At 31.6% G+C, this 21,823-nt stretch overlaps 1 protein-coding gene across 1 annotated transcript; it reads left to right on the forward strand.

Moving 5' to 3' along the window:
- Positions 1-3,406: 3,406 nt before the first annotated feature.
- Positions 3,407-21,144, forward strand: LOC125072030 (fatty acid synthase-like). Its single transcript, XM_047682500.1, has 40 exons — positions 3,407-3,438; positions 3,739-3,855; positions 4,045-4,240; positions 5,104-5,224; positions 5,296-5,499; positions 5,990-6,106; positions 6,193-6,371; positions 6,630-6,772; positions 7,125-7,328; positions 7,416-7,602; positions 7,755-7,917; positions 8,178-8,347; positions 9,190-9,341; positions 9,498-9,681; positions 10,175-10,323; positions 11,137-11,318; positions 11,410-11,529; positions 12,032-12,141; positions 12,225-12,415; positions 12,523-12,683; positions 12,790-13,047; positions 13,243-13,360; positions 13,446-13,694; positions 13,884-14,315; positions 14,389-14,538; positions 14,609-14,724; positions 14,804-14,957; positions 15,044-15,215; positions 15,293-15,405; positions 15,571-15,735; positions 15,844-16,016; positions 16,084-16,233; positions 16,323-16,532; positions 17,127-17,235; positions 17,855-18,014; positions 18,489-18,657; positions 19,110-19,260; positions 20,087-20,260; positions 20,339-20,444; positions 20,534-21,144. The coding sequence occupies exons 2-40, from the start codon at positions 3,739-3,741 to the stop codon at positions 21,112-21,114; spliced, it is 6,960 nt and encodes a 2,319-aa protein (XP_047538456.1). The 5' UTR covers positions 3,407-3,438; the 3' UTR covers positions 21,115-21,144.
- The last annotated feature ends 679 nt before the right edge of the window (positions 21,145-21,823 follow it).

Genomic DNA, 21,823 nt, shown 5'->3' on the forward strand with positions numbered 1-21,823 from the left:
ATTCCCCGAGGAAATTAATTTTAAGGGATTCCTTCTTAGTGCTTACCTTGAACCCCAAGGAAAGTCATGGGCTACTTTTTTATACATAACACTTGACGACAAACCCAGCGCAAAAAATATAAAAATAAGAGAGAATATAAAATAAGAGCGCAGCTACGGGAGACAACTAGTATTATATATATTCTAGTTAGACCCACCGGCGATCAGAAAGATAGCACAGTGTCTGTACGTACTGTGCTATCTTTTTGATAGATCGTCATGATTTTTTGACTATTTAATATTCAAAAAATAACCTTGACTTATTTTATTATGAATTCTAATATAACACATGGATAACACACAACTACTACTTCTTACGATGGCTAAAAATACAAAAATAAAACTATCAGGAATGCAGGATTAAAATATAGTTAAATATATATTTTTTCAGTTTAACGGAAGCATTGCCAAAATCTTAAAGTTTATTTTAAGATTTTGGCACCTAGATGTCCACCTAGATGTCCACCTAGATGTCCGGAAGCATTGCCAAAATCTTAAAGTTTATTTTAAGATTTTGGCACCTAGATGTCCACCTAGATGTCCATCTCGATTTCCACCTAGATGTCCGAAAATCCACAACAGCGCGATTTTTAAGACATTTTCTGCCTCGCACAACCATTCTGTGGAACCAGCTTTCGCCGGCGGTTTTTCCGAACCGATACGACTTGGAAACCTTCATGTCTTCATGCCAACCTTCAACCTTAAAGGTCGGCAACGCACCTGTAACCCGCCTGGTGTTGCAGATGTCCATGGGCGGTGGTAATCACTTTCCATCAGGTGAGCCTCCTGCTCGTATAACATAAAAAAAAATAAAAATTTCGTGATTGTAAATTATATTTAACATTTACTCGCCGCTATCAAGCTATAATCGTAATTATTCAATAATATATTTTGTATGTATTTAATTATTATAATATCCGTTATTATAATTGTTATAAATTAATGAAATGTATATTTTACCATCAAATTGTAAATACCAATGATTTTATTGGTTGGTAATTTTATAATCATAACGTTATTTGTTTGTATAATTTCCTTTTTGGCGCGTTGGTTTGGCGAAAGTCATTTCTTAATATTGATATTAATCATAATTTGACGATTCACAACCTAACGACATTTTACAGTCCTGGATTTCTAGTATTTACAGTTGAATACATATTTGTTTAATTTTTCTTGATTAAACTTGTTTAAGGCTATAAAATACATCAAAATATAACTTAAATTCGTCGAAATAAATCTGACTCGCAAAACAGTCAGTCAGTTTCTCGTATCCGGTGATACTTCAATTTTTTTTAATTATTCTAGTGAAATCATATCGACTTAGAAGTTAACACAATAATCAAACTAAACATATTTCAAAAGAACCATATCCGTGTTTCGATCTAGTATCTAGTAGATCCGTATACGAATATATTTTTGTGTTGATGTGATATGTATTCTTTTAATATAGTTTTCTTTTGATATCACGTTTTCAGTAGTAAATTGTTGTTCGTTGAATAATAATAAATTATTCGAAATCTATAAAAGGTTAAGTAATTACACGATTTAATTTATTGTTTGTATTGTATGTAAAATAAAATAAAAATAATCAATATTCAAGTAAATAATCCAGCAAGACTAATGATTTATATGCATTTTAAATATAGTGTTTTTTTATTATAATTTTTCTATATAGCCAAAATTCAGGGTCAGTGACCATCGACCGCCTCTTTGGTCTATAGAGACTATATTGCTTAGACAGTTATTCGGTATTGCTGTTAAAAACATCTCAGTAGCAGTCCGGAGTCTGGATATTGGAAGTGTGTATACACTTGTGCCACGGAAAGTACGGAAAGCCGTTGATATTGCGCTTGAACTCTTACCGATAGAGCGGATTTGCCGTTCCATCGGAATATGTAAATAGAGAGCGCCTCTGCGGTTGTGCACTATATGTCCTGCGTAGTTGGCTGGTCTCCATTGAGACTGGTCGCCGTGGTCTAGATCGGTCAGGACGACATTAGTAACCTATTTTCATTCATATGATTAAACTACAGCTTCAAATATGAGGTCAATCAATTCAATCAATTAGGCATTTTTTCTGTTAACAAATTTTCGGACACGGACTGACGGTTCCACCGTTAGTTGCACGTTGTCAATGCAGTCTCTGATGGCCCTACTGTCGGATTATGCATGACGAAATAAATAATGCTTGAAATTAGCCACCGAGGCTAAATATCGGACGAGGTTCAATACAAATAAAGTCCTTAATAAATCTATATTGACGTCACATTTATGTAAATATATCTCATATTATCTTAGCGGCCATCGTAACTAGCCCAATCTTAATAACTATGATCATTTGAGCCAGATTTAAATACTCTGTGTGTAAGTTTAATATTAACTAGGTAAAAACATACAAACATACGAATTCCAATCTTACTATAGTAATTATTTGGTAGGTACTATTAGGTGACCTTAAATGCGCTCTGATTAGTGTGTGTAAGTGATCTTCATCTATGTTGGTCCACGTAAAATTTTGAAAATTGACATACCGTGATACTCTATTTTGATGCGTTTATCTTTTAACTGTTTTATTTAATAGATTCAATGTCGCACTAACTTTCTAAGATTTCAGGATCGTATTCTGTGGGGTTTAACGATTTAATTTAATAATAACAAAAAATTAATGTTGTTTCTCAAATGAAGGTTACCGAAACGAATGAGTCAAGTCCATTAACTACTGTTAATAATACTTTAATTTAGTAAGCTGTTTAAAAGTACTGTATATTGATGATTAGCATGATTGGCGATAGACTGATTCCAGACGTGGTGGCGATTCTCAAGAGAGACTAGGCACCTACGCAGGACATAGTGCATTTGCGCAAACACAAAGGCAATCCAACACGACCAGAAAGAGATCGACTATAGCGTAGAACCGTTGGTTCTACGCGCTTTCGGAAGTAGTTTTGGAAGAAGGAAATGTACACACTTCCAACAATAATATTTCGGGCAGCGATTAAAAATTTTTGAACAGAAAAACCCAATTACGTTTTATTACCAACATAGAATTTAAAACCAGGACCTCGGTCCCGCGGCTTAATATACCAACGAGGCAGTGAGGTAGTCAAGCGACTTTTCATAATCCTTAAAACTACTTTGAAAAAACTTTAAAGGAAAATAGTATTTCCTGAACGAAGTAGCGGTTTAAAGACAGTCATACTGTTTTTAAACCGCTTATAAAAAATAATAAATAAAATGTAACATAAATAAGGTCAAGTAAATTGTTTTTTATCATTTATAAATACTAATTAAAGTGCAGTAGGTATATAATTACATGTGTTCAAGTAAAATATAAAATCACTTACGAAATTAATTTTATCGTAGTTTATCAAGGAATAAACAATACAAAACGGTCTTGAGGTGAATTATCTATAACAGAACTATTTGTTTAATTAAATAAATTTTATTGTTTATAAAGTATAAGTGTCTATTGCTTTTCTAATTTCCAAGTGCAATTACTTAATTACATATGTAATGATAAGGAAATTTTCTTAAATAAGAACCATTGATGAATAGTTCTCTGGATTTTAGATCTGAGATCTTTTCCCAAATACTTACAAAAATTAAAAATAATAGTGTTGGTTGTTAATTTTATATAAAATGCTGCTTAAACCTTCATAGTTGAAAATCAAATAATAACAATATTCAAAACAATTGTAGATGCCATCGTTTGAGAGAAAACCGGACGAGGGAAAAAAGATTGTCATATCTGGGGTCGCTGGTCTTTTTGCAGGATGTCGCAACGTGAAAGAATTATCCAATATCCTTTACAATAAGGTTTGTAAAATAAGACTTATTTTAATGTTTGCTAAAATGTCTAAATTATCATCATAGGTTTTTGCAACTATTTCCGGTACCGCATTAAAGTAAGACGAACGCTCACTACCAATACATGCTCTTAGACCATAACTTACAAGATAAATATTATACAACTAATGAAACTGTTTAATTTGTTTATCAACGTAGGAGTATCCGATATCCGAGTCTGAAAACAGTCGCTGGAAATATGAACATCCCGAAATCATACCGTATATTGGAAAAGTGCCTGAGCTGGATCTATTTGATGCTCAGTTCTTTAAGGTGCATTATCACCTCAGTCAACGGATGGACCCCATGTCCCGTAAAGTCTTAGAGCAAGCATATCAGGCTATTTATGACGCAGGTAAGATGCTTAAAACTTGATACTAGCTGTGCTCGCGACTTCGTGCGCGTTTGCATTTAACAAAAAATATATTGTTGTAGCCTAAGTTATTCCTTATTTCATCATATGCCATGCTATCTGCCAGTGAAAGTCCCATCAAAATCGGTCAGAGTATAGTCGGAACAAACAGACAGACAGTCAAAAATTGTAAAAAAATATTTCGGTATATGTACCGTGTACACATATGCATTTAGTAAAAAGCTGTTATTTTAATATTACAAACAGACACTCCAATGTTATTATATGTATAGATTAAAATATGAAGTATACAGCTACATATATTTTATTTTATTTTATTTTTATTTTATTTTATTTGGGAAACAAACAGTACAATAAGTCTTAATATTAACAAATACAAATGAAATCACAAGCCAATCAAGTTTCCACTCATAAATAATATACATTTACATTAGAGCAACAAGAAAAAAAGGAGGATATTACATTATTACAATTTTATTTTAATTTAAAGGATAATTTATATAATTAACAAAATTAAAATAATCTGAGCTTGTCTATTAGATAAATTATGAAAACAATAAGCAATTATCAAGAATAATTATAAACATTAAATCAGTTATGTAAGATACAAAATTATAAATTAAATTATTAAACAAATAGAGGCAGCAATTTTAAATAATAACGGAAAAAAAGAAAATTTATATATATTGGCACTGTAACGAATGACTTTCTTACCCTGTCAATGCAACAGTAACTAGGGATAAACATCTCAGATATTCCTCGTTGTTTAGGACTATAGTTAATGGTGGGCAGTGATAACTGCCCATATTGACATACCGTACTAGTTTTTATGCTTGATTTTTCAGGTGTAAGTCCGCAACAACTTAATGGGATGAAAACTGGTGTTTATATTGGATGTGGTTTCTCTGAGACTGAAAAGGCTTCCTTTTTTAGTGAATATTCAAGGAATGGATTTGGTATTACCGGGTATACACTTTATCAGAATTACCTTTATACAGATAAAAAGCACAGTTATCATCTAATTTATTAACTTTCAGATGTAACAAGAGTATGTTTGCGAATCGTATTTCCTACTGGTTGAATGCAAAAGGTCCATCACTATGTATCGATCAAGCCTGTTGCAGCACGTTAGCAGCATTAGAAGCGGGACACCAAGCAATACTCCGCGGTGAATGTGAGGCAGCTCTAGTTGCTGCTTCGAGTCTTTGCTTACATCCACAATGTATTGTACATTACAACAGGTAAATGTTTATTATACAGCGCCGGTCTGTCTGTCTTCCCTTTCTCTTATGCATACAATAATAATACTAATAATGTGCATACACAAAAATCTAATGTATATTTTCAAGAATTGTAATTAAGAGAAATATATTTGATAATCAATATAATATTTAATTCATAAATAACCTTTCCTTTCATTATCAAATTAATATACATAACATTTAAGTAATAAACTAAGCTTTTCTCAAGTTAAAAAAAAATTTAAGTATATTAAATAGTTCAACTTAGATTATTTTAAGTTATTACTTCTGTCATAACAAATATTACAGTTGTGACATTCTTTATAAATAAAAAAAGAATTATAATTTATGTTTGACATTTACTAATACAAAAAATTGATTTCTCTAGTCAGTTATTCTCTAAAACTCAATGACCTTGTGATAAAATCTCAGAATCAATATGAATCAAAAGTGAGAAAAGCCCGATTGAAGAATTTTTTTTTTTTTTCAGAGCCGATCTCTTAAGCCCAGATGGCAAAGTGAGATCTTTTGATGCTAAAGCCAATGGATGTGTAAAATCCGAAGCCATCGGTGTTCTTTTTCTTCAGAGAGCTAAGGATGCCCTCAGGTAGTATATTTTTTTTATCAAACATGATATTCACACTATGATTTATTTATATAGTAATATTATTAAAGTTAAATACAATATTTCAGAGTATATGCAGAAGTAGTACATGTGAAATCTCAATTCACGTCTTTAGCTAAAGGAGACAAAGGTCCTAAATATGGATTTTACCGTAATCCAACTGATACAATTAATTTTCTGAATGAATTTTACGATGAAGCAAACGTTCCACCCCAAGCTGTAAAGTACGTTGAAGCTTTTGGCTCTGGTAAGTACTATAAAACAACTATCAAATAAACGGCATCGAATGATCATTCAATTTCTGATGCGTCTGATTGATTATCATTTAAATGGATACCTTAAATTGCTGTAACACTAAATTAAGCCTGTAATCTCGACCGTACCGTTCAATCTCCGTCGTGTCTTCTCCATCGCACGTGACATTGGCAAATCTCACTCTCGGCACAAAAACAAGCCAAAAAATATATAAAAATTTTGTAACGTATTCGTATTTTATTCTTACTAGGTATACCGGATGCTGACAAAGCCGAACTTGAAGCGCTAGGTGAGGTGTTCTGCAAGGAAAGAGATGATCCACTTTTCGTTGGTAGTGTAATATCGAATGTTGGTTATTCGGAAAGCGCGACAGGAATAGCTGCTATCACTAAGGTTTTTTTTTATATAAGAATTATTTACATTAAGGATTGAAGTCAATAAATATATACAAACAAAACTAAAAACAGCTACTGTAATAATCATACCCGTTCTTTATGTTATGTATTATCACGAAATTCCCTTATGAATCGCAATTCTAAATCTCTCATCACTGGACACACTAATTGAATAACCGACAGTCATCTTTTTTTAATTCTATTTTTTGATGTTTTATTCTTTATCATAATCTTGACATATTTTTTATTTTTGTCATGAAATTATATTCATGTTTAATGTCTTTTATTAATTTGGAAATCATTTAATATAAAAAATATGCATTTTATTTGTATAATTTCAATAATTATAGGTTTTGCTCGCTTACAACACTGGCAAAGTGGCATCAAATCTACACTGTGATACTCCAAGGCAGGACATTAATGCAATTAAAGAAGGACGTATACAAATAGTCACTGAGCATCGCCCGATGAACCCTTCTTATGCCGCTATCAATAGTTTTTCTTATACCGGAGTTAATGCTCACGTCTTGTTAAAAGGACACAATGTACAGAAGGTGATAAAAAGAAGTCTTCATTAAGTACTGAATTGGGGACACAATTTATAATCGACTTAGTTTTATTGAATCATTTTTTTTTCATAGGACCTCAACCGTTACAAGACCACTATTCCTCATTTAGTAACTGTCTCTGGACGTCAAGAAAGTTCAGTGCAAATTATTTTGGAAGATTTGCTAACTCGTCCGATAGATCCCGAAGAGCTAGCATTACTTCATAACATCCATGAAAAAAGACTAACAGCTCATCTCGGTCGAGGATTTACTATTTTAGGTAGGAGAAAGAGATTATGTGTAGCAATTAAAATATTAAAAAATAAAATAATATTATCAGAAAAATAGTATCACGTTGATCTCAGTCAACTTTAAATTATCAAGGAAGTGAATTTGGTATAGTTTTTAAAAAGCTGATTTCCAATTCTACAGCCACTAATGAAAATAATGAGACGATAAGTTTATGCGAAAGAAAAGGCAGTTTCGACGCCGCAACACGACCGCTATGGTTTGTGTACAGTGGTATGGGCTCTCAGTGGGCGGGCATGGGAACAGAGCTAATGAAGATACCAATATTTGCTGCTGCAATTCAACGGTAATATTACATTTTCTATCGATTATAGTATCTATATTATCACAAACTATAAGTACAATGCATAATATTTTATTGCCATTTGTGTTATTTGCCACATTTGTCTAAATTTAGTAATTATAATCAAAGAGGTCCTATACATTACCGTGTACATTTGGTACGTGCGTACATTTAGTACAAAAACGTAAACAAAAAATATAAGTGTGAGTATTCGAAGTTAGTTGAAAAGCTATACGTTTAAATTATTAATATGTTATTAATAGTTGTCATGCAGTTTTGGAGCCAAAGGGTGTGGACGTCGTAAGAATTATTACGTCACCTGATCCGAAAACCTTTGACAACATTTTAAACTCGTTTGTTGGTAATGCCGCAATACAGATAGGGCTTACCGATATACTCAAAAAACTAGAAATCGTTCCAGACAAGGTTATTGGTGAGTACAATAAAGATAATACATTTTAAATTTCAAGCCTCTAAACGTCCTTTCTTATACACATCGTTGACTTCAAAAAACTTTTCTGAAGGCGATCTAAGGATAGTGGTTATAATGAATAATAAAACTCTTATAGTCTCTCAATTTTGCACTCACAAGAGATAAGTTCATCTATGCATGCTTTACAAATAAAGGTAAAAAAAGCAGCTTTTTTATTTCCTGCTGATGATCGAAGGCTTCCTGTGTTCTTTAGGAAGTATAAGTCAACAAGAACTAGTCGGTCTCCCGCGAAATTTCGCGAAATTCAATTTGAGGATTTTCGAAAACTATGGCAGGTTTTGTTTTGATTTAATTTAATTGTAAACTGCAACTGACTTATCTACATTTGGCGCCAAAATGATGAAACCAATGAAATGTTATTTAAATGAAATCTTTAATGTCAAATAGTACACATTAGTTCAGTTTGAATTGGAGTTTGTCGATAACAATTTACTTTGATTTTGTTTACGTTTTTATTTTATTTCTTCTCATACAGCCGTAGTACCGCTTTCTAACCGGCCAGTAACTTTATTCCGCTCTCTAAAATGAATTCCTTATTAAATTCTAGCAATTTAGTTAATTGAAATCAAGAATCCTCTTTAATTTTCTGTAAGTCTGCTTACAGAAAATTAAAGAGAAGCTCTTCAAAATGAGACCCTAATCGATTTTTATGTGCAGCTATGGTCCCATAATCACTGGGACAAAAATCGGCTTACGCTATTAATATATAAGATTTGGTTTTAAATATTGCTCCCATTTATTTACCCAATATCATGAGGAAAGTTTATTATTAAAATTTGCAGGTCACAGTGTAGGCGAATTAGGATGCGCATACGCAGACGGATGTTTCACAGCTGAGGAAATGATTTTGGTTGCGTATAGTCGAGGTCTCGTTTCTATTCAGACTCCGTTTATTGTTGGATCAATGGCTGCAGTTGGCATGGGCTATCAAGAGGTTTGTATGATTCTAAGTTTTGCTCTTTGATTGTAGAATATGTGATACCTACTCAGACGCTCTTGCACAAAACCATACCACCAAGTAAACGATGCCTGGGTCTGTAGCCTTACAGCTACTGCCAGACAAAAATTTAACAAATTATTTATATTTTAGATAATTAAATTGCTTCCTCCTGAAATTGAGGTAGCTTGTCATAATAGTTCTACGTCGTGCACTATTTCTGGACCAACTAATATAATGAAGGAATTCGTATCCCAATTAACTTCTAAGAATATCTTCGCTAAGGAAGTGGCTTCCTCTAATATTGCTTATCATTCAAGATACATAGCTGAAGCAGGTAAATTACCGTTAAAGTTTTTATTTATTAAGCTAAGTCACCTTTTCTTATGTCAATTTAAATGCATACATTTTTGCACTATAATTAAACTACTTTGATTTACTTTCTGATTGTATTATGGGTGATAGCGTTCCATTTGAGTGGCTGCTTTTTATTCAAGTAGTATATTTGTCACACGAACAGACTACATAAAGTAAAATCCATCAAATTTGAGAGTTTGTGAAAATGTATAGTATAATTTTTTTTTTTATTAATTTAAATGGCGATTTACTTAGCTTTTAGTTTTATTATGGTATTATTATTACAATATTGCCTTGTGTAATTACTAATGATAATTAATAGATTCCCCCGGCAGATAAATCTAACATAACTAATCAATGTGATTTATTACACAGACAATTAAGTATATTAATTTTTACTAATTGTTAAATTCCTAACAGCTTTTTACAATATAATAAACTATATTAAGGTAATTTAATCTTACACGTTTTAGGACCTGGTTTATTGGAGCTTTTAAAAAAGGTTATTAAAAAACCGAAGCTTCGTTCTGAGCGGTGGGTTTCTACGTCAGTACCACAAGATCAGTGGAATGATCCCTCTGCAATGTACTCTTCGGCGGAATATCATACAAACAATCTTCTAGTAATTATATTTTTATCATTATAAGTTCTACGTACTTTTTAAGGCTTATGATCATGTAGTCGCATTGGAAACCTTCAGAAAGGTACCTGGGGACAGAATGTAACCGAGTTATGTGGGATTCTTAATTCCCAAAATCACTGCGATGGTCGTCTCTGGCTCGGATAGGAGAGGTTGAGGGATTTAGTCGATGCGATACATGTTGAGGGCACATATTGGGATGTATGCGAAAAAACGTTACATTTATTGCAAAAAAATGTCAACTTAAACAAAGAGATTAATAAATATACACGATAAGTTTACCTTTACATAGGTACGTCACTTAAATAATCTTAGTACTTTGCGTTAAATATTATTGGAGTGATTACGCGTTATTGTAAAAAAGTAGTCATGTACACATCGTATTTAAGCATTAAATAAATAAATAAAATTTATAATGCTTTAATATACCTTCCGATTACTAGCTATCAGTCACATAGTTACATTACGGTTCCATATACAACTTATTCTTGTTTTTCTTTCCGGCTAGGAAAGTTTAATTTCTCAGCTTTTCTTTTCTATAATTTGCACATAGTATACCTTAATAAACATTCCTCTTGAATCACTCTGTTTATTGTTGAAAACTGCATTAAAATCTGTTGCGTAGTTTCAAAGATCTAAGCGTAAAGACGACGTAAAGGAACATTGTTTTGATAATTGAAGTATAGTTTGGTCAGGTAAATTAAATCTATGTTAAAGTATTTACGTAACATATGAATATTACTGTATTAATATGTATAACAAATTTTATTGCATTATAATTGTTACTTTTCACAGAGACCTGTGCTTTTTGAGGAGGCATCTAAGCTTATACCTCCCAATGCCATCCTTGTAGAAATAGCACCACACGGCCTGTTACAAGCTATACTTAAACGATCTTTGCCGACTTGCTTGAACTTATCACTGACCCAACGTGGAAATTCAGATGGTATCAGCTATTTGTTGAAAACCATCGGCGAGTAAGTATAGCGATGGCTATTTCTTTATTGAGCTGTTCTAGTTAATAATGTAATTATTATTTTTTTGAGTAATAAATCTGTCTTTTTTCAGACTATATATGGCTGGGTTTAATCCGGTTATTAAAACGCTTTATCCAAAAATCAATTTTCCCGTATCGACTGGAACACCGATGCTCTCTCATTTAGTGGATTGGGTACATGATGAAAAATGGTGAGCTTCTCAAATGAATACTTTACAAATATAAGTAAACGTGACTCTAAAACAATATATATTTACGCCACAAAATGTGATTCTCTTCGAACCACATTGGGATCCTCTAAGATCTTTTGTAAAAATTATGCCCGTGTAAATGGCAAATACGGCATTACGTTCATAATTTTTCTGGAAAGTACTAATATTTAATATTTCATTTCATAAGAACCTTCTACAAAGTATTATTAGGTATTAGGTATTAGAAAATTTTAAGAAAAGATTGAAGAAAGAAGAAGAAAGTCGTACTGAATTTTGTACTACGATTATGTATACGGTTTGAAAATATTGTGTTCATAACACCACTGAATCCAAAACTAGTGCTATATAGAATTAAAAATTATAAAAGCAAAGGTGATCAATATTAGACTTTTGCAAAAGCTAATAATGCTTTAAAAGATTTGATGAATTTGTATCATCATCGATTTGATTCTTGGTTGTATTGTTAAATATTTGTTTTTAGGCAACTAACATTGTACGTGGGTGCCGATACGCGAGTGGCAGCTAGTTGCAATTTTATTATATCTGTGCACGATGACGAACATAGTTACTTAAGAGGACATGTGATAAGAGGTATAAAGAGGTCTAGATTTGTGGGCTAGTATATTATAATAGACATACATCATTAACAATAATAACTTCAATATTTATTATAGAAAAGAATGTTTATCCATTTGCAAGTGCTCTTGTGGCTGTATGGGATACAATGGTGATGTCATTTGGTCTGGAAAGGAAAAAAGTATCGGTAAAGTTCAACGATGTTAGATTCCATTCACAGCCTATTTTGAACGATGAACGCCAATTCCAATTGAATGTAACATTACACCGGGGCAGCGGAAAATTTGAGGTATTATATTTTCGGAATGTAATCTTAAATTTATATATATTTTAAATAAATAAATTGATACAATAAATATAGGCGATACGATCCATAAAATTAAAATTTCTTTAAAGGTTACGGATGGTACAACTGATGTAATCAGTGGTTTCATTAAAGAGTTTAGTGAAAATAAATCACAGTCAAATCCGAATGATACTGGCTCAACTGAAAATGAACCAAGTCTTAATGCTGAAGATATTTATAATCTACTCTACATAAGGGATTACAATTACTTGTCAGTATTCGGTTTACTTATTTAAAGTATTTTAAGTCACTCATGGATGCTTTTGTCAATGTACGGATAAAACTAACCATACATTTTAAAAATATTTTTTTTGTAGTGGTGATTTCCGAAGTATCCATTGTGCAAATACGTCAATCACAAAGGCGAAGATATTATGGCGAGACAGTTGGGACACATTCATTGACGGCTTGTTACAACTTAATTTCTTAAGTGAAGCACGCAATACTACATCTCAAATAAAGTTTATTAAAAATATTGTAATTAATGTCAATGATCACGTTAGTAGTAATGGTGCAATGGAAAGCGGTTCAACAATTATGACTGCACACCTCGATAGATTTAATAATTCGACAAGGTATGAACAATCAATTTCAATTTTATTTCCGGTAGGTTTAACTAAATAACTTTAGGCATTTATAATAACTATTTAGTAATAATAATTAAATAAGGTAATTTTTATATGTGAGATACTATGTATGTGGATATGACTATTGTTCTAATAAGTTATGAGGTGTGTTAATAGCACTAATAATCTAAATATTTTTTCTAGATGTGGTGGAGTGTTTTTGCAGAATGTCCAACTCCAAAACTTACCTAGAACAAATGGCGTCACTGATACAATGGAAACTTTGAAATTTATACCACACTTCTCTACTACGACTACTGATGTAGGTCAAATATTATTTGGTGTTGAAAACTGTTTGATGAATAATGACATATTAGATACTAAAACTCATTACGGTTATTTTATAGGAGACTACGCTGCTTGATATTTACCTTCAAGAGATAGCTGAAAACACAAATAAAGACATAATAAATATAACAAAGATAAGTAATAGCCATAAAGAAGATTTAACAGGTTCAAGATTCAGTGCAGTCGTTCGCAGATTTGTGGAGAAAAAATTTAAAATTCGAACTGTCAGTAGAAATAAAATTCTAAGCGATACGTCCTTACAAAACGTTGATCTTGTCTTAGTAGAAAATTTATCTATAGATAACGATGTGAGTATGATGACTTGTTCCAAATATGTTTTTTACCTATTATAACTATTTAACCTGGGATTTTAAACCAGGACTTCAAGATATAGCATTATAAATTGTTCAGGACGATAATCAACTAAGAGTGTGATGTGATGTGATGATCCTTGTTTTCCAGATCGCACTTATTATTGTTTTTTTATTTATTTTCAGCTCTGCCGATCTCTTTACAGCATGCTCAATATTAATACATTTATAATTAACAAAGAAGGTAACGCTAATTTACAATCAATTCCACGACCATCATTGCTTTACCGTGTTGTATGTGCTCACAGCACAGGAAGTAATCGCTTGGAACTTATACGCTGGAGACCATCTTCGGATTCTAAGGAAATAAGCGCAATTTCAGTTAATTCTCAATCAGATCTGCCAATGCTTTTCTCTACAATTACCACTATATCTGATAATCAAAAATTGTTAGTGTTGTCTTGTTACCCTCCTTTACCGACGTTAAAAAATATTGTAAAAGATTATAGGAAAAAAACAAATAAAAATATTTCCATGATAATGATTAATAAAACGTCTAATCAATTCGAGAGTGGGCGTCTATGCTGTCCAGACCTTGCTTTTAGTGTTGTAGTTGATGTAAGTAAAAATATTAAGTGACATATTGTTTAAAAGTTGTAACTTAAGTTTATATATAAACATGCAATTGCAGGATGTCATGGGCGGAGAATATTATCTATCAATTCCTCAAACTTCAACCATTGAAGGAGGCATGAGCTTAGAGCATATGAGTGTGGTTGACACAAATTCTCTAAATTGGGTAGAGGTTCCAGAACCTACTGGTTCGGGTATCAAAGTCATGGTAAGTTTTGCTACTAAAAAGCTAAAATAAAAGAATGTTTTTCGAAATGTCTCTTAAAAAATGATTTCAGGTGCATTACGCTGGCTTAAGTATTGTAGACGCAAAAAAAATTGACGGTATTATTAAAACTACAAAACAAGAAAATCAAAATGTCTGTGGGATGGAATTTAGTGGAATTGTTGAAAGGTAATAAATATGTATTTTTTGTGTTATATAGAAAAATGCGTGTAATAAAATAAAATTACATTGAATCTACTAATTTCAGAACTGGTTCTCGTGTAATGGGCTTAGTGGAGAATGGGGCTGTTAGTACGAAAATTCAAGTTAATCCAAATTTGTTGTGGCCAGTGCCAGAATACTGGAGTTTGGAAGACGCAGCGACTGTGCCTTTGGCCTACTGCCTTGCGTTATATTGTTTGGTATGTGATTTTGTAGCTATAAATATAATTTTATACGATTTATATAAAATTAGCTTAGTGTACTCATTTAGTTTTTTCTGTCGCAGTGCATAAAGAGTCATTTATATTCTGGAATGCGCATTCTTGTCCATGGTGGAACTGGGGCTTTAGGTCAGGCAGTAATATCTATTGCTTTGGCGCATGGTTGTGAAGTTTTCACTACTGTCAGTACTATGAGCAAAAAATATTTTCTTCGGAAATTGTTTCCCGAACTTAAAGGTATATTTTTTATCAAAATGTAAACTATATATAATGTTTCAATCTTATGTACCAACGTTTTACAATGGTTATTTCAGATGATCATATTGGAAATTCACGTAATGACAGCTTTAGTGATATGGTGCTAAATATCACAAAGGGACAAGGCTGTGATATCATAATATCTAATGTTAAAGGAGAACTAAGAAGTGTAAGATTTATCTCTATATAAAAATTATCATATAATTAGATTAAAAAAATTAATATGAAACTTATCTTTGAAAGATACTGTAGTAATGTAAAAAATTGGACGAATTGTATTTCCTTCACATGAGTAAAATTTCTGAGGAAATGTTTATGAATATAATATTTTTAGACCACTTTAAAGTGCTGTGGAGCGTCTGGAATCACTATTGATACAACTTTACTACAAGATCGAGAAGATTATAACCTTGGAATGGCCTTCATGTTCTTTAGTAGAGGTTTTGCTACCGTCGATATAACTTCAATATTTTCATCAGGGAATATAGAAGATATTAAGGTATCTTTTAAACTTTTTAATACCATATGTAACTAATCAGTTTTAAATACCATATCGTACCATATGTAAAAATAAACACGCAAACATTGAGACTTGTAAATGTTTCAGCGTATGCAACTTCTTGTGAGTGAGGGTATAGCGCGAGGCTACGTACGGCCTCTATCCCGCATTACATATGGAGCACATGACGCACCTCAAGCCCTTCGTCTTCTAGCTGGTAACCGTCATCGTGGACGAGTTTTGCTGAATCTAAAACAAATATCACCTATTGTCCAATCCAGGTACCCTCCGATCCGAATTTTATTTCTTAATTATTTGTTATTTTCTATATTATTTTTTATTTTGTAGATTGAAATGTTCATCTGAATTAAACCATTTGGTGGTGTCTGATGATGACATTTTTGGGATACATCTAATTGAAAGACTTATTAGCCGTGGAGCTAAGAAACTATTTTTACAGTGGAAAAATCCTTCGAATATACTAGAGTTTAAAGCAAGGTATTGATTGAATTGAAGTTAATTTTGGAACCTGGTACATATTAAAAATGTGACTTTTTGATATGATCATTATTTATACACTTTTTAAGGTCTTGGGAAAAGATGGGTGTGAATGTAAATATATACTACGAAGATGCTTTGAATGCAGATAATGCTCGTGAATTGCTTGATAAGATTAGCACCTTTGGACCTATTGAAGGAATATATTTAATCGCTATTGACGACAATTACGCTGTTAAAATGGAGAATGAATTGAAACGACTAACATTAATGAAGCAAAAATTTAATCCCTACTTAAAGTGAGTCATTTGATTTATAATATTTAACTATTTATGTACTTTGACGATGTACACGTGTAATATATTAAGATATATATTACACGGATGAGTAAGACTTCTTTATATGGGTAACCTGAGGGTAATATTTTAATATTATAAAAACATTGATATGTTGTGATCTTGTAACATTCGTTATTAATTGTAGTTAGGGATTTTATGAATTCTATTACATGTTCTATTATTCGATTGCCCGAGAAGGCTGTGCCTGTGAAGGATAAAAAAGAAATAAGTGTGTTTGGAACGCGACTCGCTGTTCGATTTCCGATAACGAATGTAAACGTATTACAGATCATACACGAACAAAAGCAATTTATTATAAACTATTTAAATTTAGAATATAAATAATGTAAATTTCTATTTCAAATTTTCCTTGATAGTCACTCGATTAACAATTACGGAATATAAGAATTTAAATATTCTTCATACCATAGGACGATCAAATAGTCACCTAAAAATTCTCGAAAGCAACTAACTGTTTACCAGTTTTATGAATATTATTTCATTTGTAAGTAATCAATGTTCACAAAAATCTTGCAATGTTTAATTATTTTTTAGGTATTCTGCAATTATAAGAGTTGACGACAAGAATGAAGATAAAAGGTGTAATTTTGAACTTCAAAGTGATGAAATACCGACTATTATCAAATTACCAAAGTTAAAAGGCGTAAGTTATATATTTTACTATAATTGCTCTAGAAAAAAAAAAACAAAAAAAGAGAAGTGGCTCTTGGTTGGAACGAAGTTGCGTTCGCTATATATTGTTGTATAACAGACACAATAAAATAAATTAACAAAGCTTGAGAATAATTAAATGACAATTACAAAATTGTTATTATAAATACTATGTTAATTAAGACATTTAAAATTGGCTTAAATAATATTATGACAAACCGTATAAATAGAAAGAGACAAAGAGGAAAGAAGAAAGGGAGAAAAAGGTCGTCTTAAAAGGGGTCATAACGCTTTGTCCTTACGTGACAATTACTTCATATCAAAATAACTTAATTCCAAAAGACAGATTTTCTTAATTAATGCTATATTTTTACACGACTGCACAGAATATGTGTGAAATGTTTTTAGGGTTTGTGCAGATGTATGTGAAATTGTTTATTAAAACATAACTTTAAATGCTCGAACAGGTTTGAATGTTTGGGGTATCATCAGAATCATTGGAGCAGTAATGTTTTTTAATTTTCATTGAACTGCAAAAATGAGTAATTAATGTAGCTGAAGGAAAAATGCTTATTTATTTAAACATATTTAAGCATACTTTTGATTTACAGATCAATGATCCTTTAAGATCTGAACAGAAGGATCTGATATCAATACAAAATGCGATTGATGCTCTGGAGTTTACATTGACTACTCCCCAATTATCTGGGGTTTCTCTTACATGGTCAGACAAAAGAACGTCGATTTTGGAACGCATATTTTCTATATCCGGTAATTTATATATCTTTCGTCTTATAGTCTATTGCTTTCTGTCTGCCTATATCTTTGATATCTTCTTTTTAACCATTTAACGTATTTTGATAAAGTATTTACTATTATAAAGGACGACGAGCGAGAAAGGTTTTCATAGCGTAGGTATGCGGACGGGAAAATGTATGGGGTCACTGGCCATTGATATTGGTAGTGTGAGAAATGTTAACTATTTTTTTAACATCCTTTTTACATTAACCTTTGGAACTGAGAAATTATGTATATCAATTGTGCATGTAGTTACAATGTATAATTGAAATTTGGACATGATTTACATATAACATACCTATTAATATGAAATAAACAAATTATAAAAGGTTAATAATTGCAAATATGTGTTATCAGCAACTTATGAGAGTAATAAAGCCGTTACGACAAATTGTGTGATTTAAGCGCAAACAAATTATATTTTAATTTTTTTAACATTTTTTCCAGATGTTAGTAGTAAAGGCAACAAAATCAATCTAAACGATATTAATCATTCTATGACACTGAAAGATTTGGGTATAGATTTATCAATGTTGGATTCTATACAAGCTTGTTTACGTGATCATTATAATATATCTCGCTCTCAAGATAATATTTTGAGTATAACAGTTCAGGAGTAAGTAATTATTTCCATAGTAAAATCTACGTATTTAGGACTAAATGTACGTCGAGATGATGATATGTGATCACCTAAGTCTTTAGCCCTCAATATCAATCAAGTAACTCAAGTAACTCAACGTTTGAGAGAAATAAAACTTAATGCCAATTAGAACTGTAGTAAAATGACAGTCGATATAATTGAATAATAATTAAATAAAATGTTTTTACACGCTTTAAAATGTGTCGTTTATTACCTATCTCAAGAATTTTCAATATGTATCTGTTGTAGATTTCTGAAGACATTATTAATTTCTGTCAATTTAATTATCATTTTTTATTTATATTACATACATAAATTCAATCATGGTTTTGTATTAATAATATCAACAATCGCGAACTGTTCGTCCTTCGTCTAAGTTATAGTTAAATAAATATATAAATATAGTTTGTATATTGTCACGTTTTCAGATTAATCGACATCGAAAAAGGAGTACTATCAAAGATACATTACGAAGAAACGCAAGGAATGTGGACTTTCTTTTCATACGTAGATAAAGATGAGCTACAAGCTACAAATAAAATGATATTTATGCCATCACTAACTAGAAAAGCAGCAATGGTACGGTTATTTTTAAGTATTACTGATATTCCTATTTATCATTCCAACGGGGAGTTAGTTACGTGTGACTGCTGTTGACGACAGTAAGGCCAGGAGTTAGAATCGAACATCCATGGCACCCTATATACCATTAAACTATTGATTGATTTAATAGAATCAATTGTCAATATTGCTAAATAGTGTGCATTATATGACGTGCACAGTTATGACCTATAACAAAATCAAAATCATTTTTTTTTTGTTCAAGTAGGCTTTTGAATCGTCATTTAACAAACTATATAAAGTAAAGCTACCACCGGTTCGAAATGTAGATTATACCGAAAAGAACCGGCAAGAAACTCAGTAGTTACTCTTTTTCAACATTTAAAAATACAGTCATGTTAGTTAAATACAATTATATATGTATATTATGTCTCCTGCCTGGAAGTCAACAAGCATTAACTCCACGCTTTTTATCATCTATATAATCTTGTATCGAATAATATGCCTTCTTTACAAATGTATTTTTTTTACAAATGACTTGAATCTATGAAACGGCAAAGTTACAATTGTCTGCGGAATTTTATTATAGAAACGGATACCTTGCCCCAAGAATGATTTGCGGAGTCGGAAACTTGGCTTTATAAGCTTATCCTTACTTCTTGTACATATACAATGATTATAACGATTATAACCAGTACATATTATTTTATATACTAACGACAACTTCCTATTGGTTATTCGTACAATATAATTATATTGATATGTCCGTTTAGTTAATTTAGAATTGCAAATCTTGAAGAAATATTATTTTGGTTAGTTCTACAAACACATTTTTAAATTACAGACATCTGATGAATTTAACTTGAACCAGACGTATCTCTGTGTGGTGCCTGGCATCGAGGGACATTATAAAAAGTTCAGCAACATCTGTGAGCGGCTTAAGCTTCCAGTTCTATTGTTGCAGCCAGGTGTAGAAAAAACTGAGACTTTCTGCGAAACAGCCCAAAGATTGGTTGAGGTCTGTTAAAATATAAAACTATAAATTTATATTTTTTAAATTAATAAATACTAATTATAAAAACTAATTTTTTTTTAGATAATGCCTAAAAAAGCAATGGAGCTAAATAAAAAATTTTATCTGCTAGGCTACGAAAACGGTGTATTCATAGCTTTGAAAATGGCTGCCTTACTGGAAGAGAGAGGTTAAAAAAAAATAATTTTCTCTTTAAACTTATGACACGTGTATACAGTATACAGCCGTATGAATATGTTCTAATAAATACATTTTCAGGATGGACTGGTACAGTTTTCTGCATTGGAGGATCACCGGATGAAATTTGCAAAATAATCAATAATAAACTACAGGAGTATGACACTGACGAAGCATTACAAGTTGCCGTAATTGAACACATGTTTACTTTGATGACTGGCGCCGATACGAAACAGTTGGATTGTTTATTAAGCAATGCCATGACGTGGCAAGAAAAAGTTGAGTGTTGCGTGAAAAACCTTCGAGGTCGAGTTGGTTATTCATATCAATTTACTCGTGAGCTAATTGAAACGACATATTCACGAGTGGTACAGTTGCGTGGCTATAGCGCTGAACCGCGAGCTATTCAGTCTCAGCTGGTATCAATGCGTTCAAAATCAGCTAGTGATCATCAAACATCAACAGATTCATCTTTGCAAAGCTATTCTAAAATTCCAGTTATTGAATATGATTTACACGTTCCATTTTCATATCTTACGAAAGATCCACAATGCGCTGCGATCATTAATCGTCATCTCGATAAAGATATTCTCAAGGAATTCGAGAAGGTAAATCTTTGTGAAAGATACCTCTTAAATGAAGCTTATATAATGAATACTTAAATATTTCCTTAAAGCGAGTGTAAATTATTAATAAATATTTATATTGATTTGCCTACACTTTGTTTCAATGTATAATTAATTAGTCATATTTATAGCACCTTTGTTTTTTTCCACATTTAAAATGTGTTTATCGTTATTTTTGTGCACTGCGTATATTTTGTTATTTGTGGGGTTAAATTTTTAATAAATAATTATGTAAAATATAATATATTTTTGTTTTTTTTTTTTTTGTTGTGATAATTTATTTTTTAACTTATAAATAGGATATTTCCGTTTATTAAAGGTAAAATAAATAACCTCAAATGTCCCAGGTGTGCAAAGGCTTCCTCTTCTTTTGGAAAAAATGTTTGGAGCTTAATCCGCTGTTCGACAGCAAGTTGATCGATATTCGTGACATTGTCATTCATTGATCTGGACTCAAGCTAGTTTTCGCACGACGTTTTGTTTTGTGCTGAGCATTAAATGAATTATAAACTCAAATAGATCATTTGAAAGAAGAAGTCAATATTATAATTTTAAAAATAAATAACCCGTACTAAAGTGGTTAAAGAATATTTTGTTTTTTTTAAATCCTTAGATGAACAAATATAATAAGGAATATATTATACATATTTGTTGATAAAATTTGTAACTATTCTATTACTTTCATGATATAGTTAGGCGGGCCACCTGATGGTAAGTGGACACCATCGCCCATGGACAATGGCGC

Source organism: Vanessa atalanta, chromosome 20, assembly GCF_905147765.1.
Source record: "Vanessa atalanta chromosome 20, ilVanAtal1.2, whole genome shotgun sequence".
NCBI classification, from domain to species: domain Eukaryota; kingdom Metazoa; phylum Arthropoda; class Insecta; order Lepidoptera; family Nymphalidae; genus Vanessa; species Vanessa atalanta.